Source organism: Perognathus longimembris, chromosome 25 (assembly GCF_023159225.1).
Source record: "Perognathus longimembris pacificus isolate PPM17 chromosome 25, ASM2315922v1, whole genome shotgun sequence".
NCBI lineage: Eukaryota > Metazoa > Chordata > Mammalia > Rodentia > Heteromyidae > Perognathus > Perognathus longimembris.
The window spans coordinates 24,375,012-24,397,441 of record NC_063185.1 but is presented as its reverse complement, the minus strand read 5'-3'; the positions used below and the strand labels follow the sequence as shown (position 1 = coordinate 24,397,441).

The 22,430-nt window shown below is 59.9% G+C and overlaps 2 protein-coding genes across 2 annotated transcripts in view; one reads left to right on the top strand and one right to left on the bottom strand.

The window, feature by feature from the left end:
* Kcnip1 (potassium voltage-gated channel interacting protein 1) overlaps window positions 1-22,099 on the bottom strand; it is a 168,462-nt gene extending 146,363 nt beyond the window's left edge. The window contains exon 1 of the mRNA XM_048334172.1: window positions 21,796-22,099. Coding sequence (XP_048190129.1) covers window positions 21,796-21,883 — 88 coding nt within the window. The 5' untranslated portion in view covers window positions 21,884-22,099. The remainder of the gene's footprint in view (window positions 1-21,795) is intronic.
* Window positions 3,313-8,932, top strand: Kcnmb1 (potassium calcium-activated channel subfamily M regulatory beta subunit 1). Its single transcript, XM_048334174.1, has 4 exons — window positions 3,313-3,356; window positions 5,715-5,872; window positions 7,067-7,238; window positions 8,041-8,932. The coding sequence occupies exons 2-4, from the start codon at window positions 5,739-5,741 to the stop codon at window positions 8,308-8,310; spliced, it is 576 nt and encodes a 191-aa protein (XP_048190131.1). The 5' UTR covers window positions 3,313-3,356; window positions 5,715-5,738; the 3' UTR covers window positions 8,311-8,932.
* Window positions 22,100-22,430: the final 331 nt, after the last annotated feature.

Genomic DNA, 22,430 nt, shown 5'->3' with positions numbered 1-22,430 from the left:
GCTGTGTTCATCTAACCTCTGCTTCACTTAAGAACGGCCTCAAAGCCCACGAGAGGCCGTTCAGATGTGCTGCAAAGTGCATCCTCTAGATGAAAGCGCCCAACTCCATAAGGAAAGGAAGTATCGTACGGCGAGATGGCTACGAGGCCAGATCCTGCAATCTCTTAGAGTGCCTTGCTTGTAAACGGAGCGTAGTCTACGTGAAGGAAAAAAAAAAATGAGAGAGAGGGTTCAGAACTATCCGTGGTGTCGGGGGCTCCCCAAGGCACCTTGGAATGTGACTCTGTTTCCCATGCCCTGCCTGGGCAGCTAGCTGGGCAAGGATTTCTGCAAGTGTCCCCTGCGTGCTTCTTCTTTACAACATTTCCCCTGATCTCTTGAAAGTGGGGCTTCAAAGGTCTGCGTGTTTTGGGTGGAAGGCACTCCCGACACCCCTCCTGCAGCCTTTTCCTTCCTCCCTTCTCTTGGGGAGCCTACGGGGTCCTCCGTGAACTCACCCTTGGCTTTTTGGACCTCAGAGATCTCATGGCCGCCCCAGCACCTGGCAAAGCTATTTCCCAGCTTCCCCAAGGGCTGCCCATCGTCTTCCGGCTCTCAGCCCGCAGGCTGCTTGTCTGTGTGACTGACACCGTCTGGAAATCCGGCAAAGCCAGCCATAGAAGGAGGCTAAGCTACATGGCAGGGCCCAGGTCAGTAACCATGGAGGGCGGCACCGGGGGAAGGGGCTGGACAGAGGCCCAGTGACCGGCCCTTCCTGAGCTCTCTAGTCGCACCTGCCATTAACCACGTGTCCTTTGCCCCGCCTGGGGGCTCCTCAGGGGCCGCAGAGCTGCTCTGACATTGCTAGGACCCTTCAGAATCTGCAACAGCGGGAGGCTTACTTAGTTCAGAGGGGGCGGTGAGAATCATCCAGGTACAGCAGTAGCCCATCCCGGGACGGCAGTAAATGCCACTGGCAGAGCATGTGAAGGATAACACCGGAGGCCTGCCTGCTTCCGTGGGAGGCTGTGGTTCGCCCCGTCCCGGCTTCCGGGTGCTGGGGTTCTGAGCCACCTCAGGCCCCACGGACTGACACAGTCAGACTCCATTTTGTCCTTGTTCACCTTGATTCGAACACTTTATATTTTCCCATTCTAATTTCATCTCCTCCCTCTCCCTCAGCAGAGCCCTCTGCCCACGGGGATGGGCCATTGTTTGCATCTGTAGCCTTCTTATTAACCCTGTCTGACCCTGGGCTCCGCGTTCAGCCTGGGGAGCGGCTGCTGCCCCCTTTCCACAGGCCTATTAAAACACCTGCATTTCATTGGTCCAAACAGAAGATGAGCTTAAAAAAAAAAAGCCAGCTTTCCTATTCTGTTTCGGGTGACCTGGCTGTGTTTGTCCCCTTCTTGGGAGGGCCATGTGTGCACAAGGTGAGCCTGTGCATCTGGTGGTTACCCTGGAACTTAGACCAAAGCGCGAAGGAATGGACTCCTGGTTAGCTATCTGCAAAACTGGCCGCTCACCTCCTGGCCAAGCCCTGCTGCACAATCTTTTGTAGTCTTAGTGTTTGGCCAAGTTCTGGCTTCCGTCACGGGTCCAGATGCTTCTGGGTTTTAACCCTCTGAATCCTCACCACAACCCAGACGAGCAATGCACTGTTCTCCACGTCAGAGGTAAGGTACTGAGGCCCAGTGAAGAGGCTGCACCTCAACGGGGCCACCCAGCCCCGAGCCCCACGTGAGGCCACCCACGTGAGTCCCCCGCAGAGTGGTCACGAGAGGCCCCATTCTCGCGGTCCTGGGGCCAGGGTGTCCTGAGGAGACGCTGGCTGAGGGCCAGCCCCTCCCCTCCTCACTCAGAGCCTCCCAGACAGCGAGATCCACCCAGCCCCCGGCTCGCCGCCCCGGCAGGGCCTGGCCACGGCCCGTGAACCTGGCCTTGCCCGAGCAAGGGTGCATCGCGGGCCACGGAGCCCACGCCTCCACCACAGCTTTCCACCCGCAGGGCGCTGCCCGGCTCCGCCCAGGAGGAGGCGGAGAGGCCCCCCCTGACCCAGGGCGTGGCCCACGGGCCCACGGGAGGCCCCAGGTAGCTGTAGGGGATACCATCTCTCAGAACACCACAAAACAAAACCCCACTCACGGTCTAGGCTGAACCACCTCCACTCCGGTTCTGACAAAGGAGGCTCGGAGAGCCACGCGAATGCCCTGGGCGACGACCCCCTCTCTACCACAGGCCGGAGGCTCTCCCTGCCCCGCCGCCTCTGGGCAGAGGGGTTGGTGGAAGGCTGGAGTTGAGGGCGAGAGTTCTGTGACTGACACCCGTCAAGGCTCCTTCACCTGTAGCTGCGGGCCACACGACCCCGCCTGGTCAGCCCTCCCCGGGGGAGCAAGGCGCGCCAGGTTTCTGAGGCTCCTGGTGGCTCTGAGGGGCGCCCCTCCCTCCGCTCGGCGCTATTCCTGCATCCGCTGCCGCAGCCTTCCTGCGGCAGCTCAGCCATCCTTGCAACCCAGTGCCTGGAATCCCTGCCCTAACCCTCAGCGCTATCCTCGCCAAAGGAAGCATTGACCTTATTTTATTTTTTAGTTGTATTTTTGTCCGTCTGAGCTCTTTCGCTCACGGCTAGTGCTCTTCCACTTAGAGCCACGGCTCCACCTCTAGTTTCCTGGTGGTTAACTGGTTAAATGTCCCCAGGTCGGCTTTGAACCGAGATTCTCAGATCTCAGACTCCTGAGTACCTAGGATTGCCACTGGTGCCTGGCCAAAGTAAGAAAGTTTAAAGCACCAATAGTACAAGTGAAGGAATGAAGGCTCAGAAAGGTGCTAGCACTTGCCCAGGGTCGCACAGCATGCCGGTGCCAGAGGAAGAAGGGCGTGGCTACAGGAATACTCGGGTTCAAGTCAAGCCTAACCCCTTCACCTTCATCGCCTCCTCCCTCCCGCACACACAAGGACAATCACCTCCCATCCCTGCCGTCCCGGCCAACCCTGAGAGACTGAGAGTCACGTCCAAATGGGCCAGGGTGGTCTGGTCCAGGGTGTGGTTTGCTGCTGCCGCCGCCGCTGCCTGACCGCTTCTGGGAAGCGCAGGTGCCGAGGCCGAGCGGCAGCTGCCGTCCGTCTGCAGGGCTGCGCACCTGCAGTGGAGCTGTGTCCCGAGGCTGCGAGCTCAGATTTGTCCATGTTTGGGCATGGAGGCTCTGCCCAGATGGGACCCAAGGCAGCCTCCCAGCCCGGCGTCTCCAGGGAGGCTGAACTTCCTGCTGGAGCTCCAAGGCCTCTGGGTGGGGGTGGGGCGGGGGCGGGGGTGGGGGCGAGGCCGGGCAGAAGAAGGAAACCATCTGTGTGCGCCAGGACCACGGGCGGCGGGGGCTGTGAGTACAGGCGGGGTTTCAGAGCACTGGGGCACCTGGGGCGGGGGCGGGGGTGGGGGAGGGAAGGGGCCGTGAGTCCCGGCAATGCCTCTGAGTGCCTGGCACTCCGTCCGTCCGTCCGTCATCAAGGGCATCTAGATGCGGGGCTGGAGGGGAGAGGGCCGGGCAGATGGCCTGCAGGAGGTCCGTTCCCCTCCAGATGCTCCTCAGAGTCTGGTCCCAGCGGGGCTGGCTGTGTTGGGGCTGGTGTCGGCTGACGGGCGGGGGTGTGTGTGGCCGGTCACTCAAGGAGCTCACTGGCTTGTCCCTCCGCACCCAGAGTGACCGGCAGATGGAGGCCGGGACCAGCCCTGCCACTTGTCCCCCGCGGAGCGATGGGAGGAGGGGCTGGGAGGAGGGCGAGGCGTGGCGAGAGCAGCTGCGCTCTCGGCCCCCGCCCGCAGGCCCCCGTGTTAGCAACGCGGGCTGCTGGCGGGGGCGCCTGTGGCATACGGCCTCAGCCACCGCTCTTGGAGGCCATTGCTGTGATCCCCCAATACGGCCACACGCTTGCTAGCCGGGCCCCAGGACTGCATCCGTGTCCGTGACCCCGGCTCCCCTTCCCCACGCCGGGCCGGAGCCTCCCACCTCAAAGCTCTGTTTCCTGTCCTTCTAAGGAAGAGGCTGTCACGACCGACCAGGGTGTGCGATCCTCTCTCTCCACAGCCTGCCTCCCTCCCTCCCCCGGTTCTCCATCTTTCCTGCATCCATCCCCCAACCCATAGATACGCAGCCCCTTACCACACAGGGGAGTTCTGGAAGTCTTGACTGGAACTTCCTGTCCAGAGCCCGGGGGATCAACCGTCCCCCCTGCCCCGCCCCGCCGCCTGCGGAGCTCACTGTGAATGCCCAGTCTCCCGCCTCACCCTGTGACAGCTGGCACCTGGGGAGGCCGAGTAGGAGGGCCCCCCCAGGCGGTCCCACCCCTTCACCGGTGCATTCCTGGTAAAATGGGCACAGGTAGGAGGGTGTGGCTTTCCCTTGAAGGTGGAAAGGGGGTGAGCTGTTGTCTTTTCCTCCAGGGGGAGTTTTGCCCACTGGTAACTCCGCCACGTCTCCGCTAGAAAGGAGGGGGTCCCTGCCGCTCAGAGCCCCCGGTGTGGCTGGGTCATCTCTGAGAGTCGGAAGCGGACAGACCAGCAGTGGCAGAGCCCCGGGCTTGGTTTCTGAGGACAGTGAAGGAAAGGGCCAGCGAGGTGTCAGGGGTCAAGGAGCTGGCATTGGACATTTGAAACAGTCTGGTTCCTAGGAAAGACGCCTGGGCAAACACAGAGCTCTTTGCAGACAAGGGCCGGTCTCCAGCACTCTCTCCATGCGCAAAGGCCCCGTGTTTACACTGAGGTCTGGCAGAGTAGATGACATCCTGCCTGGTACCAGGCTAGACTTGCCCACAATGTGGACTGCAGACCAGGAGTCCTGACCCTGCCGCTTGGGGCGGGACTGGATTCCGATCACGTAAACAAAAGCGAATCGCAGGTGCCTACCGGGAGGCCTGGGGCAGCGGACAGAACGCGGGGGATGCTGCGTGCAGGTCAGCGGGCGGCGGTGTCGGTCCAGGTCGCCCAGACTGAGTGGCCCGTCGTGAAAAAGGCTGCCGGGCTCACACCCTGGGGACGGGGCTCAGGGGTGGGTGCAGAAGGGTGGGAGTCTTGGGCAGTGTTGGGGGGGGACCCAGGAAAGGGGCCAGTGACCCACCCACCGCTGCTCACCGTTCCCGCAGCCCTTGTAACAGATGAGCACACACGGGATGACCTGAGCCACAGGAGGCCAGCATCTCACGGTTCTGAAGGCCCGCATGGAGGGCCACCTAGATGCCCGCGGGGCTGCAGAGGGCTGTCGGGCATGAGCCCTTGGCTCCTCGCCCCCTCTAGGTGCTGGGGCTGCCAGCCCTTCCACCCTCCAATCTCGGTCTCCTTTTCCATGCATACCCTCGCTGGCCTCCAGCCTACTGGACCCTTGTGGTTACCATTAGGGTTGTCACCCATAATCCAAGCCAGCTTCCCGTCTGGAGACTCCTAATCACTTCTGTGCAGTTGTCGCATGGCACAGCAGCCACAGGTCCTGGGATGCCGACAGGTGTGTGTGTGTGTGTGTGTGTGTGTGTGTGTGTGTGTGTGTGTGTGTGTGTGTGCGTGCGTGCGTGCGCGTTACTGAACCTATGCCACGCTACCTCTCTGAGCCATAGGTCCTCCTGCAGAAAGCAGAAAGAAGGGCATGGAGGACATCATGCTCAGAGCAGACCCGAGGCCCCTACGAGGCCACACAAGAATCTGGTGGCTACCTTGGGCTCGCCTCAGTTATTTGTCTTTGTGGCCCTAGAAATGACCGCTGCTCCGGGTGGCCATGGGCAAGAAGCTGGTGATGGCCCAGAAGCGGGGAGAGACGCGAGCACTCTGTCTGGGAGTGACCATGGTGGTGTGTGCGGTCATCACCTACTACATCCTGGGTACCACCGTGCTGCCTCTCTACCAGAGAAGGTACTGACCTCCCGCCAGCCCCAGCCTCTCCCCCAGGCACCCCACACTCTGCACCCCCAGGCCCTCCGCCTAGGTAGGGTGGTGGAGAGAATCCTCATTCCCAGACTCGAGGGTCACACGTGGGGAGGGCAGGTGGGCTTGGGGGCTGGTGACGACAGAGCAGGGGGTCTTTGTGACCAGGCACACAGAGCCGGGGGCTCTGTGAGCGTGCGAGGCGCACCGTGCGCGTAGCTCTCTCCCTCAGAAGGGCACGTGCTGGTGAGCACCCCTCCCGCGGAGTGTGTCACCAGCTCCCGCTGGGCTTTGCTGACAGACGGCCAGTGTGTGCCCTGAGCCAGCATCCGCCCCCCGGGGCTCCGTCCAGGGGTGTCTGAGACCGTTCCGTGACCCTACTCTCTGGACGTGTCGGTCCTCCACCTCTACGGGAGAGCTACGGAACTTCTGGGAACACCGGGTGCCTCTGGGCACGCCCGGCTGCGGACAGCCTCTCCCCTGCGACCTGGCTGTCCTGAGGGAGACTCGCACCGTGGTTTCCATGGTGACAGGCCTGTTGGCCTCTCCGGGGCTTGACACCCTGGGGCCCCGCGGGGCTGCGATCTCACCCACACGAGGTGCCCCTCGGAGCAGCCCATTGCTGCCAGCACATTGTCCTGTCCAGATCAACTGCCCTCCTGACTGGTCCTGGTCCAGCGCCCATCGAGTCCCCTCTACATCTGATCTCTTTAGGGGAGCAATGATAGATTCAGAGACTCTCGATGTGTCCTCAGTCCTTTGTGGCCCCTGGAGAGAGTCCTTGGCACGTCTGAGCCTCTCGTACGCCTGTGCGGGACCAAGACGGCATGGTAAGGCCATCCTAGGCCCGGCCACTCATGAGGCTCGCTTCAGAGGCCTTTGAACCCTGCCAGGGCCCAAGCCATTCCCGTTCCTTGGGCAAGCCGTGGGCACAGACAGAGCCTTGTTAGAGCTCCCGGATCTCGATGTCAAAGCCAGGGTGAGGACCATCACGCAGGGCGTATCTAACTCCTAAGCAGGTCTGACACTGCTCCCGTGACCCCCTCCCCCCGGGCCCAGGGACTCGGGGGCTGTGCGTGCAGGATGCTGGCAGCCAGATGAAAGTTCTGGCCCTGGATTTCTCTAAGGTTCCTGGGGGGACCATGGAGCCCCACAGGCTGAGACATGTGTGGTCCCCCCCAGTGTGTGGACCCAGGAATCCACCTGCCACCTGATTGAGACCAACATCTGGGACCAGGACGAGCTAGAGGGCAAGAAGGTGCCCCAGTACCCGTGCCTGTGGGTCAACGTGTCTGCCGTGGGTGGCTGGGCCGTGCTGTACCACACGGAGGACACCCGGGACCGGAACCAGCAGGTACGGTTCCCACTGGGTCAGCGGAGCCCCACAGGAGTCCCCGACGCCGGCGCATAGACAGCGCCGCCGCTTCCGGCCTTCTCAGTCACGCGGCGTAGGAACGGCAGAGAGGCGGCCCGCGGGCAGGCGGGCAGGGCAGGCCCGGGGCAGGTCGGGCGGGTCCACCCTGGCAGGGAGCCCCGACGCCTCTCACGTGGGACGGAGAGCCAGGCTCTCTCTGCCCTGCCGTCTCCGCACAGCTCCCCAGCTGGGCCGCATCAAACAGGGCAGAGGATCCTGCTAACGGTGATGGGAGCCGGCACACGCCGTGTGTGGAGCCCCGCCTGCCCGAAGCTGGTCACGATGCTCTTCTTCCCTTGGGAGCCCACTGCCAGACCCCGGCCTGCCAACCTGGTCCCGGTGGCTCCCGCAGGATCGGGTCTCCAAGAGTTTGCCAGCTCAGTTTGGGCCAGCAGCTTTGCACTGGGAGAGCTCACCCGGGAGGCGGGGCTCCTGGCTTCCCAGGCCGCCGCGGCCCGTTCGCACAACGAAGGCACAGAGGTTCGATAAGGGGAGCAGTTTGTCTAAGATTTCGCAGCCCACAGAAGCCGAGCCAGGACTCGGACAGGGCCCGAGTGCAGCTGGCAGCGCCGTGCCGAGCGGCCCATGCCACCACCCACCCGCAGCACGGCCGCCTCCGGGACTGCGGCGCGCGCACACGTCCCGACTCCGGCCGAGGCTGACTCCACAGCCGGCGTTCTCCTCCCTCCCTCCCCGGGGCCCGAGAATGCAAGCGCCCCAGCTCCTGGCTTGTCCCCCGCAGTGCTCCTACATCCCCGGCAGCCTGGACGACTACCAGCTGGCCCGGGCCGACGTGGAGAAGGTGAGGGCCAGATTCCACCAGCACCACGTCTTCCACTGCTTCTCCACGGCCCGGGGGAACGGGAGCAGCGTGCTCTACCAGCGCCTCCACGGGCCCCAGGCCCTTCTCTTCTCCTTCTTCTGGCCCACCTTCCTGCTGACGGGGGGTCTCCTCATCATCGCCATGGTGAAGCTCAACCGGTCGCTCTCCATCCTGGCAGCCCAGAAGTGACCATTATCCTGCACCACGTCGCCACACACTTGCCAGTCAAAGGGGCTGGGGAGCGGCTCTTCCTGTGTGTGCCCTTGCCTTCCCCCCGCCCTCTTGTCTCCCCTCCACTCTGCCTTGCCTTCTGCTGCACGGTTGGCCTTTGGGAAATCCCTTCGCTAAGGCATTTCAGTAATGTGCAATGGCCCCCTAGCGCCTCCAGGGGCCCAAGGACGGCCCGTTACCGTCTCTCCTATCTGTCCTCACTCAGTGGGGTAGTACTTGCTACCTCCTTTGCAACTGCCTATCCGGTGAAGGACAAGGACTGTCACCTCTGTGCCTGTGTCCCCCCTGCTGGATCACGGCCAGCCTTTCTCACCCAGGTAGCCATCCTTGGTAAACCCAGTCCCTTGGTTTAATTTCGTAATAAACACAACAGAAGCTCCCATTTCTAGGGCTCATTTTGTATACTGCTTTTCTTCAAAGATCACTAAAGACTACATTTTTTTAATCTCAGCATGCAAAAGTACTGTTGTCTCTATATCTGCAGAGGTTTACTTCCAGGACCCCAACAGATACCCAAATCACTCACATAAAATGCTGTATTTCCTTCACATCCACTCACGTAAAATGCTGCATTATCTGCACTGCCTCCATTCACATCAAATGCTGCATCATCTGCACTGCATCCACGCGTGTCAAACGCTGCATCGTCTGCACTGCGTGCACGTGTGTCAAATGCTGCATTATCTGCACGCGTGTCAAACGCTGTGGTATCTGCCTCACATCCACTCACCTAAAGTACCGTAGTTTCTGCATCACTGACATTACAGACTGTAGAATCTGCACTGCATTCATTCATGTACAGTACTGTGGCATTTGCACCACACCCACTCACGTGCTCTCAAGTATGTTAGGTCATGTGACCCCTCATGCAGCACAGACGCCCTGTAAATAGCTGTAATACTGCATTGCTTGGATGGAGACGAATGACAAGAAAGTCTGACCATATTCATCAAAGATGCCATTTCCCCCTGAACATTATCAACCTGCAGTTGGTTGGATCCACAGCACCCAAAATATCAACAGTGGAATGGTGGTCTTCTTTACCCCCCTTTTGGCTTTTTTCCCCTCAAATTTCAGCAATAGGAAAATTATGTATTGTTTTGCTTGTAGTTAATAAAGCAATAGAGTAAATGCGTTCCGCCACAGTTTGAATGTGTCCTCCATATGTTCATGTACTGGAGACTTAATACCAAATCCATACGCGTATGGAGTGGGGCTCGGTGAGGTTGCAGGACGGGGCCCCAAACGGCACAGTGACTTTGTAGGAAAAGGGGGAAGACACCTGAGCTGGCTCACGCTCTCTGTCTCCCATGCCTTGTCGTTTACCACATCTTGATGCGGCACAAGGCGCTGATCAGACGCAGACACCGACCCTGGGACTCACCGGCCTCCCGAACTGCAAGCAATCGGCTTTCCTTTGCAGATTACCCAGTCTCAATCACTCCTGTGCAGTAGCAGAACATGGACCAGGATGCAGTGAGGGAAGTTCACCTAGAGCTGTGTTCTCAAGACAACCTCCACGGGGAGGGGAGGAGGAGACGGGGGCTGGAAGCCACGTTTAGTCAGGGATGGCCAATGGTTTCACGGCAATGCCATGCTCCCCACAAAAGCCCTGTCCCTGCGTGCTCCGCACCCCGTGAGGTACGCATCCACATTTCCACGCTCCTGGATTTCATCCTTTATAGTAAACCAGTGCAGCAGTTCACCTTAGGCCAGGGTTTTGCTTTCTGCACTTTCTCAACTGTGGTCCAGGAACTTTTAATGGACAATTCTGGAGGTGAACAATGGGTAAGTCTTGAATTGCACGCCATTCTGAGATAAAATCTCCTGCTGCCCTGCTCCATCTCACCAAGACTGGTGAATCATCCTTTGTCCAGTATGTCCTCCTGGCTATTCACCACCCACACCTCGCCGGGGATCAGGGGCCTCGCGATCGGATTGACGACCATGGAAACAAGTAACCAGCACCACACCACAATGCTCACGTCCCCGGACGCCCACGCCACGGAGCTCACTTCACCCCACACGCAGACACCGCGGCCTCTCCCATCTGGGAAAGAAGGGCGAGCGCAGTACAAGCAGACGAGAGAGACTACATCCACTTGGCTTTTGTCACAGTAGATTTTTATAATTGCTCTACTTTAGTAGCTATTACTGTTCATCTTTTGCTCTGACTAGTTCATAAACTAAGCCTTCACAGGTACACATACATCTATATTCACAGACACATGGAAAAGGGCAGCCTCCCTCAGGTTTGGCATTATCTAGCCTCAAGAATCTGCTGTACTCTGGGGAGGGGTTCCCAGAGCAAAGAGGGGCTAGTGTAATAGTAACGTGCTTACAGGTATTGTGGCTCATTCTAGTGAATTAATGAACCTGGAAGGGGAGGGGCACTGGGCAGAAGAGGGGGTCATTGGAGCCCCCCATGGTGGGACAGTGTCCCTACCTGTGGGGTCTGTGGCAATTGTGGGCAGTGTCAAAGTTGAATTAAGTTGTAAGGCACCTCTTGATGTCAGAGGTGGCTGGTATTGGTAGGAAAAGCATCTATCTGGTGTCAGAAGCATTGACAGAGAAAAAAAAAAACCCACACACATTTCTCTGTCTCTCTTGCATGATAATGTGTATCAACTCACTGTAGCCTTTCTGTTTGGGGATATATTTTGCTAATCACTCCCTGTGCAGAAATCTGTCATCCTTAATGGTATTAAAAACTAACATTTGTTGAGAACTTGTGTGCTGGGATCTAGGCCAAACCTTTCCACGTATGGCTCATTTCACGCTCATTGAATAGCCTCCCCTGAGGTTACTGCCGGCATCTCCATTTCATAGATGGGACAACTGAGGCACCAGAACAGCACAGGAGTCGGCCACAGCACAGCTGGGAATTAAATCCAACCAACCGATAGCAGAGCAGGGATTTAAATCCAGCCAGCCAATAGGGAGAGCGGGGATTTAAATCCAGCCAGCCAATAGGAGAGCGGGGATTTAAATCCAGCCAGCCAGTAGGAGAGCAGGGATTGAAATCTAGCTCCTATGGCTTTAGACCGGCACAGCTCTCTAACCACTGTGAACCTTGTTCTTTCATTGGTTCCCCAGAGGTCAAGGGCAAAAGCTTCGTCTGATGCTCCTATGGGCCTTTTGCAGAGCCCGGGCCCTCAGATGACCGTAGACTGCTCCCTGTGAGGTGTCAGGAGGTGCTGGATGATGCCAGGTCTGAGCACTGCCATATGGGCCGTGCCGGCCTAATTAGGGTGGGCCACTGCCTGCCTGCACCTGCTGACTCCAGTCTACACTCCAGGCCACCCAGGTCCAGCAAACCCCAGCCCCGGAGGCCCTGGGCAGGACGGTCACTGAACTGACCAGCCTGAGCGACTGCTCTGACATGAAACTTTCTGCCTCTACCCAGGACACACAGACCATGGAGGCCAGCGCTCAGATCACCCTCCACCCAGGACACACAGACCATGGAGGCCAGCGCTCAGATCACCCTCCACCCAGGACACACAGACCATGGAGGCCAGCGCTCAGATCACCCTCCACCCAGGACGCACAGACCATGGAGGCCAGCGCTCAGATCTCCCTCCACCCAGGACGCACAGACCATGGAGGCCAGCGCTCAGATCACCCTCCACCCAGGACACACAGACCATGGAGGCCAGTGCTCAGATCTCCCTCCACCCAGGACACACAGACCATGGAGGCCAGCGCTCAGGACACACAGACCATGGAGGCCAGCGCTCAGATCACCCTCTCACAGAGGACACTTGCCCGAGGCTACGCCTCAGCTCCGTGTGATTCTCCTCCACCGGCCCTCAGCTCTGCTTCTGAAGGAAGCGCAGAAGGCCAGGAGTCCAGGCTCGGCCTGTCCGTGACCTTGACAGTCTCAGCTTCCTCAGTGGGTGCTGACTCGGTAGGAATACAGTAGTGCTGCGGCGTGCGCACTGCGGTGCTGCTGTGGGAATCTTTGTTCTCTCCCGAGCAGGCGGAGCTCCCACCACCGATTGGGCAGACTTTCCTCCGTGGAGAACTCCAAGGACCCCCACCCACCGCCATCTTGCCCGTCAGCAACTTCTGCCTTGTTTCTTGCATGCATGGACGAGGGCTGCCCTGCTTCCCTCCCTCTTCCCCTCTCAATCCATGGCTAACTGGGTTGTGTTTTACGTTTTTCTGCCACGACATCCAGGCACGGTGGCTCCTTCCTGCCATCCCAGCTACTCAGGAGGTAGGGATCAGGAGACTCTCAGTTTGAGGCCAGCCATGTCAAAAAGTAGCGAGACCTCCGTCTCAAGAAACAAGACGCGCACGACGGTTCTCGCCCATCATCCTAGCTACGGAAGGAATGCGTACGAGGATCACGAAGTGATGCTGGCTCTCACAAAAACCGCGGAATCCTATCTAAAACCAAGTGATTGCAAAAAGCTCCGGGGGTGTGGCTCAAGTGAGACAGCAAGTATCAGGTCCCGAGTTTAACGCCAGTACCGCCAAGGAAAACCTACCACACACAAAACTGCCCGCATTTGCTTTTGAAGTCCACGTGTGCTCGCACAGACCCAAAGCTAATTCCCAAGGAAGAGCCATGCTTCCAGCGCGGCCACACCCCCGCCCCGTCGACCAAACCCAGGGTGAAGGGCCAGTCCCCTCCCAAGTCGACTTAACGGGAGAACCATCACCTGTCCTAACAGCAGATCTGGCTGGATTCATCTTCTCAGTGTGAGACGGACAAATCCCTTGGCCCAGAAACCAGGCTTAATTGGAAATTAAATTGCATTTTCGTGCCACCCACAGGGTGCCTGTATCCACGGCTTGTTCATCAAGGTGATGCTCACGCCAGGGATGCCTCACACAGGCAACACCCAGCCGTCCGGGTTTCCTGTGCACCCTGTCACCTCCTCCTGCAGGCAGAGCCACGAGCCACACACGGGACCCGGCTGTGTTCTAGTGACTCGGGCCAGCAGCAAAGGAGGATGAACAGAACCGGGAGAACGCCCAGCAGCCGCAGTTCCTCCGCACGCTGCTGTGTCGCGGATGGGACCTGTGGGCGGCGCTTTGGGTGTTGCGGGTGGAGCTTAGGTCTCGGGGGCCCTCTCAAGGCACCTCCTCAGGCGCCCTTGACTGGAGACCCTGACAACTCAATTTCCGAAGCAAGGTTGGGTTGCCTGGTGGCCAAACGGGGAAAGAATTGGTTTCGTCGTTGTTGCCTTCTCCCAGATCTGATTTTAGAAACAGAAAGGATGGGTGGGAACTGGGGTAGGGGGGATGAACCCCAGATGAGGAGGCAGAGAGCCCCAGCCTCCACTTCTGCCTGTGTTTCTTGCTGGCAGATGACTCCAACCAGACCTTTTATAGTAGCCACTTTCCCAACGCTGTGACACAAGGCCCAAGAGCCAGCTTAAAGAAGACAGGAGTACATTGGCTCATGCTCTCTGTAGCCGGCTGCTCTGCTGCTTTCTGACCCGCAGCGAGGTGGCAAACAGCAAGGCCGAAGACATGACAAAGGAAAGGCTGATCACCTCAGGGCTGCCAGGGAGCAGAGACAGGAGGAGGGACTCTGCTCCAAAGGCATTCCTCCAGCGGCTCTCTCCCTACTCAGCCCCAGTTTCTAGCTTCCGCCACCTCCTAACAATGCGACACCATTATGACTCAGTTACCAGGTTGATCCAGATGAGATCAGAGACCTTAAGATCCAATCATCTCTCAGTGACTGAATCCATCCGTCCCTGAGGGACCTTGCCTTTCACACATGGGGTACCCCTTCCTGGCCAAATTGTAACAGCCTTCCTCTCTCTGCAGCTCAGTTCTCCGTCTCGGAAAGCGAATCTCGAGAGAGCTCCCCACATCTGGGGCTCTTGAGTGAGTTAAATGAAGTAGTGAGTGCACAGTGCCTAGGGCCGTGTTTTGTGTACAACGGGTGCTTGATTATTGCTGAAAGTATGGCTACTAAATCTCAGCCTTTGGAATCTGGAAGGGAGCTTAGAAACCAGCATTTCCCCAGTTTTAGAGATAAAGGCACAAGTGCCCAGAGAAGAGAAGCCACTTGCTCAATGGAGTGGGCGGGTTGTCCCCTCTTCCTCCCCCCTGACTTCCCCCAGGGTGGTGTTTGGGTGTAGAGATTTAGAAGGTGCCTAGGCCATGAAGACAGAGCACTCACGAGTGGACTGCGGCCTCAGACATGAGATAAAGTGGCCAGCTCATCTCCTTCCTCTAGGGAGAACACGTCAGGAAGGCAGGTGACTTCCATAAGATAGGAGGAGGGTTCTCAACAGAACCGAAGCATGCTGCCACTCATTGCTGGACTCCCAACCTCCGGCCCCGTGGGAAAGGAGCTGCTGTTGTTTACGAACCGTGGTATTCTGTTACAAAGGAGGAAGACAGGTGCAGGCTTGGCTTCAAGGCAGGCCTGGCTCTACCTCTGCTACCGTTTGTCCTCCAGGAAGACAGATGGAATCCTGGCTTCAGTGAGAGGCCCAAGCTTGGTTTTTGTCTTCAGGTCCTCCTGCCCTCATCCTGAGAGAGGAGGAAGACTTGTTCTGCCTCAAACTGGAGGTCCCTGGATAGGGGGAGCCTCACAATGCAAATGGGCTTTGCTCAGCCGGCACAGGGACCCTGTGTAATTTTCTCATCTGCTTCCTCCCACTGAAAGATCTCCTCTGCCTCCTGTGGGACCCTCAGATGCCAGATCCCTCTTCTTGCCCTTCAGGCTGGGGATCCGATGGAAGCGAGGGGGGAGCCCTGACTTCACCTGGCAGTATGTTGTCTGCAGGGGCGTCCTGAGGCCAGCTACGTGAACGGCATGGAGGCTGCTGTCCAGAGGCAACCCAGGGCCAGAGCCAAACAAACCTGCTGTGGGAAGGAGACAGGGTCCTTGCTCTTGCTTGCACACCATCTTGCATGCACATCATGCTTGCTTGCACAATCACTGGCCACTTCTGTCCATCTCAGCACAGAAACTGAGCACAGTGAACCGGGAGGGCCCCGGAAAGGGGCAATGGCCACCCCCCTAATGCTGCCAGCCAGGAAAAGCATCTAGTGGCGACACCTCCGGGTGTAGGTGCCCGAGGCACTGTGGACCATTCCCCCAGGGTGAAAGAGCATCCAGACCCACGCTCCCTGGGGTGGAGGTAGACACACACACAGACAGCCAGATCGAGTGAGTGACGGCCCTGCGGCCAGGCTGGGGCGGACAGGGGCGCGGCGGGGCGTGCAGACCGGAGCGGGGAGAAGAGCCGCCCCGCAGAGCCTGCCCTGTTCAGCTCGGCCTCACCCCTTCTGACGACAGCCCAGGCTGGAGCACAGGAGGGGGACCATACGCGCCAGGCGCCGCGCACCCCCCTCTCCCGGCTCCAGGGCCCCGTGACATGGGCCCGGGGGCCCCACTGCGTGAGGAGGACAGGCGGCTAGGATGGAAACTGACCGGCCTGCCCGAGCCGGCAGGATCGGGTGCGAGTCCTTACCAACACCCGCCCCCTCCCACAGCTACCTCGTATCCCCTCCTCCACCCTGGGGGGGGTCATCCCTGGGACTTGGGACGTGGGGTCTGGTGAGGGCAGGGGAAATTCTGTCACACTGAGGAGACTAAAGAAGATGAGGGCCACAGAGGAAGCGGCTTTGGGGTCTGCGAAGACCAAGACCAAGATGGACCTTGCTTGTTCTGCTCCTCTCTGAGCTATGGTATCACAGCCCATAGTAACCCCCTCCCCCCCCTCACACACACCTGCCAAGGGGCCTATTTCTAGCTACTTTTAATTTGGAACAAACTAGCCGCTCCCCCGTGGTCCTGAAGTTAATAAGATGTCTGCACACCAGTGCCAGCAAAAGCATCCCTGAACAAATTATTCCTGCCTGGAATTAGGGTTATCTGGCGGGGGGGTGAGGGGGGGAGATAGCGAGAGAGAAGGGCAGCTTGGCACATGCTGGGAACCCGTCGTCTCTCTCCTCTACTGCTACAGATGTATGAAGACCCCGAGAGAACATCTGGCCAGCCCACAAGCCCCAGGGAGTGATAGGCTACTGTAGAGGAGGGATGGGGAGACGGGCAGGCTGGGTAGAGACGGCCCAGCCTTCTGCCCATCACAGGGCACTAGCACTCAGGTTCGCAGAGTGCGGCCTGGGAGCCCAGGGAGCCAGGCTGTAGCACAGCCCGGTGCTCGTCGGTCCTGCCTGTCGGACCTGGCGTGGGGGCTGGCCCCCAGCAGGTGCCTCCTGTGGGAGGAAGCGTGCCTCCGGTAGGGGGCACCCTAACATCTCCCCCACACGCCCCTCGGTCCTGGGTGTGAAGGCTTCTCTAGACACTTGTAGCTTAGTTCCCAGCGCCCTAAACTCTGAGCGTCTCCTCACGAGGAGAGCCCTCATTGCGGCTGTCTTGCCGAGGAAGGAGAGCTGGGGGAGGGCCCCTCTTGGGCAAACCTCTCCTGGCGCGAGTGCTAAGAGCGAGGTGTGGCGATCATACAGCCTTGGCCTGCGGTGCTTTGCCCTTACGAAGATTTTCCCTTCACCCACGCCATGCCACCCTCTGGAATTTGTCACCACCCCTTGCGTGACAGGGGGCCTTCCTGGACAGTCCTGCCGGCTCCACCGTCCCGATGAACCCGCCAGAGTGGTAAAGGTGGCGCGAGGCCCCCTCTGTCCTCAGACAGAGCTCGGATGGCCCAACGGGTGTAGGGCAGGCGCTGCATCGGGTTTCTCAGAAAGCCAAGCCAGCTCAAGACATCTCAGCTCTCAGGCTGGTGTCGTTCACGGGGCACGTCTCCGAGGCACCTCCTCTGGGCTGTGTTCCACGCGGGCCACCCTGCGGGGGAAAGCGCGGGGCACGCTGCGTTGCCCTCGCGGAGCTCAAGACGGTGGGCAGGCTTTCACACGAGGGTCTCGCGGATCATAACCTGGGTCAGGGCTAGGAAGGAAACGCTCAAGGCATCTCCAAGAGACTGGACTTCTCCCTTCCAGCAGGACGCCAACGGGGCACAGGGAGAACTGGCACCTTAGATGGCTTGCTGGAGTCAGGGGGAGTGATCACGGGCCAGCAGCAGGCTGGACAGATAGGGTGGTCTAGCACCTTCCTTGTACCCCAGGAACTCCCTAGCGTCCGGGAGAGGTGGCCATGGGTCAGCAGCTGGCAGACAGCACACAGAGAGTGGTCTTGAGCCTCTCTGTACCCGAGACTCCCAAAGCTGGTAAGAAATAACTTACCCGAATGAGGAAGAGGATGCAACAGACTTTTGCCATCCTTACTCCTGCAAATCCGCCTCTGGAGGCTGGCTCTCCGCAAATCTCGAACTCAGTGCCATAAATAATGGACAAGTGAAATCACAACAAAGGCTGGGAGCCAATAAGCAATCAATGGGTCCATAAAGGGGGATTCCACATCTATGGGGAAGGGAGCGGGGTACAGCTTTCTCTGGGCTTCCTGAGACCTTTCTCAGCCTCGCTGCTCGAGGACTAGCCTTGCTCCTGCGTCATCACGGATTTGGCAAATGTTTAACAAGCACCTGGGTGGGGCAGGGCACTGGTTACCCTGTCGGTGCCTGGCACAGAGCCAAGGCAGGGTAAACCTTGGTTCTGTCTGTGGAACTGAGGCTAATGGCACAGAGGCAGTTAGGACCCCATCTTCCCCTGGTGCCTGCCCTGTGCCATCTCCTGGGACCTACAGAAACCTCGGCACTGGAGCAGGTCAGTGGCCACAGAGGTGGCCACTCCATCCCTGACTGTGACTGTCCCTGTGGATCTCAGGTTTCTGGGGTTCTGAGCTGCCGGGCTCGGGTCGCCTCCCCTGGCGCGGGGGTTCAGGCTCTTCTCTACTCCAATCGCTCCCTTTCTCACCCTCTCCCCTGGTCACCCGACCCGCAGGTAAGGCCAGAGTGGAGCGGGGGGCTCAGGAAAGACCTCAGGTGCACATGGCCGTATGAGATCGCTTTACCTCCCTCCTTACCCGTGAAGAAAGCCAGGCCTACGCGGATCTCAGAGACGCTTCAAGAGCAAATCTGATTTAATAAGGGAGGGGCTAGCAGCTGATATAGTAGAGGGCGACGAGAGAAGGGGTCATCGACCAGAGAGCTGGCGATAGGCTGGCGAGCTTGTCATAGGACCCCCTCATGAGCTAACGTCACTTGGATAGCGTCACCCCGGGGGGAAAGCCTGCGAAAATGGGGAGCACATGGGCTGGCGAGAAAGTTGGGGGGCTGGTCGCAAAGCCAGTTCTTCTGGTTCCGGACCCAGAGAATTGTGGCCTGCTTCCGCATTCCCCCAGGGCTGGGGGTTGGGCGGCGTCTGGGAGCGCTCTCCAATGCCCTTCCCCCTCAAGGCCAAAGCTGAACCCCAACACCGAGCATCCTGTCCTCTCGGCTTTGCTGCAGAGGCCTCGTTCCAAGGCGGTGTCTCCACTAACGCAGCCTTCCTGCCTCTGCCCAGCCCCGTCCCTCCTCCCGTCTCAGCTTTCCTCCTCCCATTCTGAGGAGCCCCTGGGTCCGCCCCAGGACCTGGTCTCCCTTCACCTCAGCGCTCAGCAGGACGCGCGGGGGGGGGGGGGGGGTGGGGGGAACCCACCAGACTGCACACTGCCCACTCAGCACGTGTGTCTGGAGCACAGAGGAGGTACTCGGGAAATGCACGAGAGAGTGAACGTAGACAAGGTGCAAAAACGGATGTCCATGCTCCTCTGTTCAAACAGCCATCGAGCTCTTTGCCTGTGTCTCTTGCCCACACGTACACACACACTTCCTTGCACGCTTTCCTTTGTGGACTTGCTCACTCCTCCCCTGTTGCGTAACATTCCTCTGCAATCGCTCTCCTGTCGCTGCCCCGGACGCACAGACCCACCTGCAGTCCGCAAAATCAAAGAGCCCTGCAGGGGACAGGCCTGGGTCACCTCTGCAGACCCCTGCCTACCCCTGCCCGTGACCCTGCAGACCCCTGCCCACCCCTGCAGACCCCTGCCCACCCCTGCCCGTGACCCTGCAGACCCCTGCCCACCCCTGCCCATCCCTGCCCGTGACCCTGCAGACCCCTGCCCACCCCTGCCCGTGACCCTGCAGACCCCTGCCCACCCCTGCCCGTGACCCTGCAGACCCCTGCCCACCCCTGCCCGTGACCCTGCAGACCCCTGCCCACCCCTGCCCGTGACCCTGCAGACCCCTGCCCACCCCTGCCCGTGACCCTGCAGACCCCTGCCCACCCATGCCCGTGACCCTGCAGACCCCTGCCCACCCCTGCCCGTGACCCAGCAGACCCCTGCCATCCCCGCAGACCCCTGCCCACCCCTGCCCGTGACCCTGCAGACCCCTGCCCACCCATGCCCGTGACCCTAAAGACCCCTGCCCACCCCTCCCGTGACCCTGCAGACCCCTGCCCACCCCTGTCCGTGACCCTGCCGACCCCTGCCCACCCCTGCCCGCGACCCTGCAGACCCCTGCCCACCCCTGCCCGTGACCCTGCCGACCCCTGCCCACCCCTGCCCGCGACCCTGCAGACCCCTGCCCACCCCTGCCCGTGACCCTGCAGACCCCTGCCCACCCCTGCCCCGTGACCCTGCAGACCCCTGCCCACCCCTGCCCCGTGACCCTGCAGACCCCTGCCCACCCCTGCCCATCCCTGCAGACCCCTGCCCACCCCTGCCCGTGACCCTGCAGACCCCTGCCCACCCCTGCAGACCCCTGCCCACCCCTGCAGACCCCTGCCCACCCCTGCCCGTGACCCTGCAGACCCCTGCCCACCCCTGCCCGTGACCCTGCAGACCCCTGCCCATCCCTGCAGACCCCTGCCCATCCCTGCAGACCCCTGCCCACCCCTGCCCACCCCTGCAGACCCCTGCCCACCCCTGCCCATGACCCTGCAAACCCCTGCCCATCCCTGTCCCAGCTCCTGAAGAAGCAGGCCGATCAATGCAGCACACCCCACCAAGGTTTCTAGTTCCAACTGCCCTAGACCCTTGGAACTGTGCGCAGAAGAAGCCAAGTAGGAGGCAATGGACCATTCGACACGTGAACAAGTGGAGCTCTGGGAGGCTGTGGCTTTCCCAGGGAGCGGAGCAGGGCTGAGCCCTGGCTTTGGGTCCATACAGGCTGGAGTGCTTTCTGTTGTACCTCTGGGACGTGAGGCTGGGACAGGATGTCACCCTCTTGAATGTTCCGGAACATTCCGGGACACGTGTCCATAAATGTGCCCATGGAACACAGAATGTTCCGCTTCCTCCTCTAGGAAGCAGAGTCCCTGGAAGCACTGCCGCCATGCTCTCCTCACCTCCTGTGACCCACTCCAGGACGGCAGTCATCTGGCCAGGCATTCGGACTCTGAACGTCAGGGTGCAGGGGGGGGAGGGGAGGAGGAGGGGGCGCGTGGCAGCGTGGACAGCAGTGTCCTCTGTCGGGAAGGTGGCGGGGAAAGAGCAGCAATTTGGAAAAGGAAATAAGAGGAATCTCGCTATTTCCCACCCACCTCTGCCACGGCCTTAGACCAGGCCACCGGGCAGCTGGGGGCCTGGGTCACGTCACTCTCTTCCATCGCAAGTTCTCAAAACGCCAGTGAGGCGTTTGTGGTCCTCCTTCCCGAACATTCGGCCTCCTGCTCCCAGTGCATCTACTCCCTCTGGGAGGACTCATCTTTCCAGAAAGAGGCCATGAATATTTAAAGACTTTTTTTAAGCCATTGGAACCACATAATGCTACTAGTCACTCTAGAAATTCAACTCTAGAAAGTTTGCCATGTTCCCCGGCACAGATCCTGCAGTGGGGTCCCCGAGAAGTTAGCCATCTTTTCTCCAGGGGCTGCTGGCCCGTATGGGGCTGTGGATGCGTGGGCGTCCCTCGTTCTACTCCCCAGCCACTGGGACAGACAGCCCTGCAGACTGCCTGCCACCACAGTTCTTGGAGAAGCAGGGAAATTGACACTGACGCGAGTAGCAATGTGGAATTACAGACACCCAAGAAAGCAGAGCGGTGCACGGCATCCAGAAACGCGAGGCCTGGAACCCCACCAAAACAAGCGCTTGGCACACAGAGGCAGCGCTGATCTGAACGGTGGACTCAGCTGTGCGCGGCGGGCTCCCGCTCCGGGCCCCCTTCCTGCCGGTCCCCCTCAAGCATATCTGGCCTGCAGAATTACTCACAGCTCACCGCATCCGACCTCTCCTATCAACTCCACACAACACTCTGTGTACAACTTCTTGAAACTCCGGTCACACGGAGGCACTTCCAGGGCTCCGTTCCTCTGCCTGCCTAGAGCCAGCCAGCCACACACCAGCAGCCCCATTTCCAAAGTTCCAGGCGATGACAGCGGCTGAGCCGCCAGGCAGGGGTGCCTGCCCACCCAGAATCGGGACCCAGAGGGTGGGCACCCTAGAATCCAGCTGCCTCCGAAACGCTGGTACCCCACAACGGCCACTCTCACCACGGGGAAGCCACACCAGAGTCAGGACACACGAAAGCCGGAAGCGAGGCTCGGAGCCAGTCTCCCTACCTTTGCTGAGGGTCCCCGTGATGAGCTTAAAGATGGTCTGGGCAAATTTCACGAACCCCAGCTTGCATCTTCTGGAGCAGCCGCTCATGATGACCGAGAGGAGGCCGGCCCTGCCGGCAGCAACCAGAAGCGATGGCCGTCGCTTCGCAGGTCCCCGCACCCGGGAGCCTGTCTGGGTGAGCCCCACGAAGCAGGTGTACCCCCAGAAGCCCGGCTCCAGGAACAGCACAGCCGCCTCTGCAGCAAGTCCAGCTTCTGCATCCAGAGTCTGCAAGGGAAAGGCTCCCTTCTTCCTGTCGACTCTCGCTGTCCACTCGGGTCCTGCCCACAGGACGGGGGTGCCGGGGCCGGGAGGGCCCTGCAGGGGCACCGGGCGCTCGGAGGGAAGCGGGGACGAGAGTGAAGCCGAGCAGAGCAGGGAGGAGGAGCTGAAGTCTTGCTGACTCTCCTACATGGCAGCGGTAATGTAGCAATTAATACTCCAGTCGGAGGGAGGGACTGCAAGGCAGAGAACTCAGCGGCTCGGCCTCCTGCGCTCACTCTCCCGCGCTTGCCTTCCTGGTTGATCCGGGAGATCGATTCTTCCGGACTGGGTGGGGAGCTGGGAGACCTCCCCTCTGAGGGGGACGCCAGGG

Bases quoted from the DNA above. Each gene is read 5' to 3' on its own strand.
- Kcnmb1 (XM_048334174.1), top strand. From the start codon at position 5,739: ATGGGCAAGAAGCTGGTGATGGCCCAGAAGCGGGGAGAGACGCGAGCA. The intron at 5,873-7,066 runs GTACTGACCTCC...GGTCCCCCCCAG, and splicing joins CTGCCTCTCTACCAGAGAAG to TGTGTGGACCCAGGAATCCA. The intron at 7,239-8,040 runs GTACGGTTCCCA...TGTCCCCCGCAG, and splicing joins CCCGGGACCGGAACCAGCAG to TGCTCCTACATCCCCGGCAG.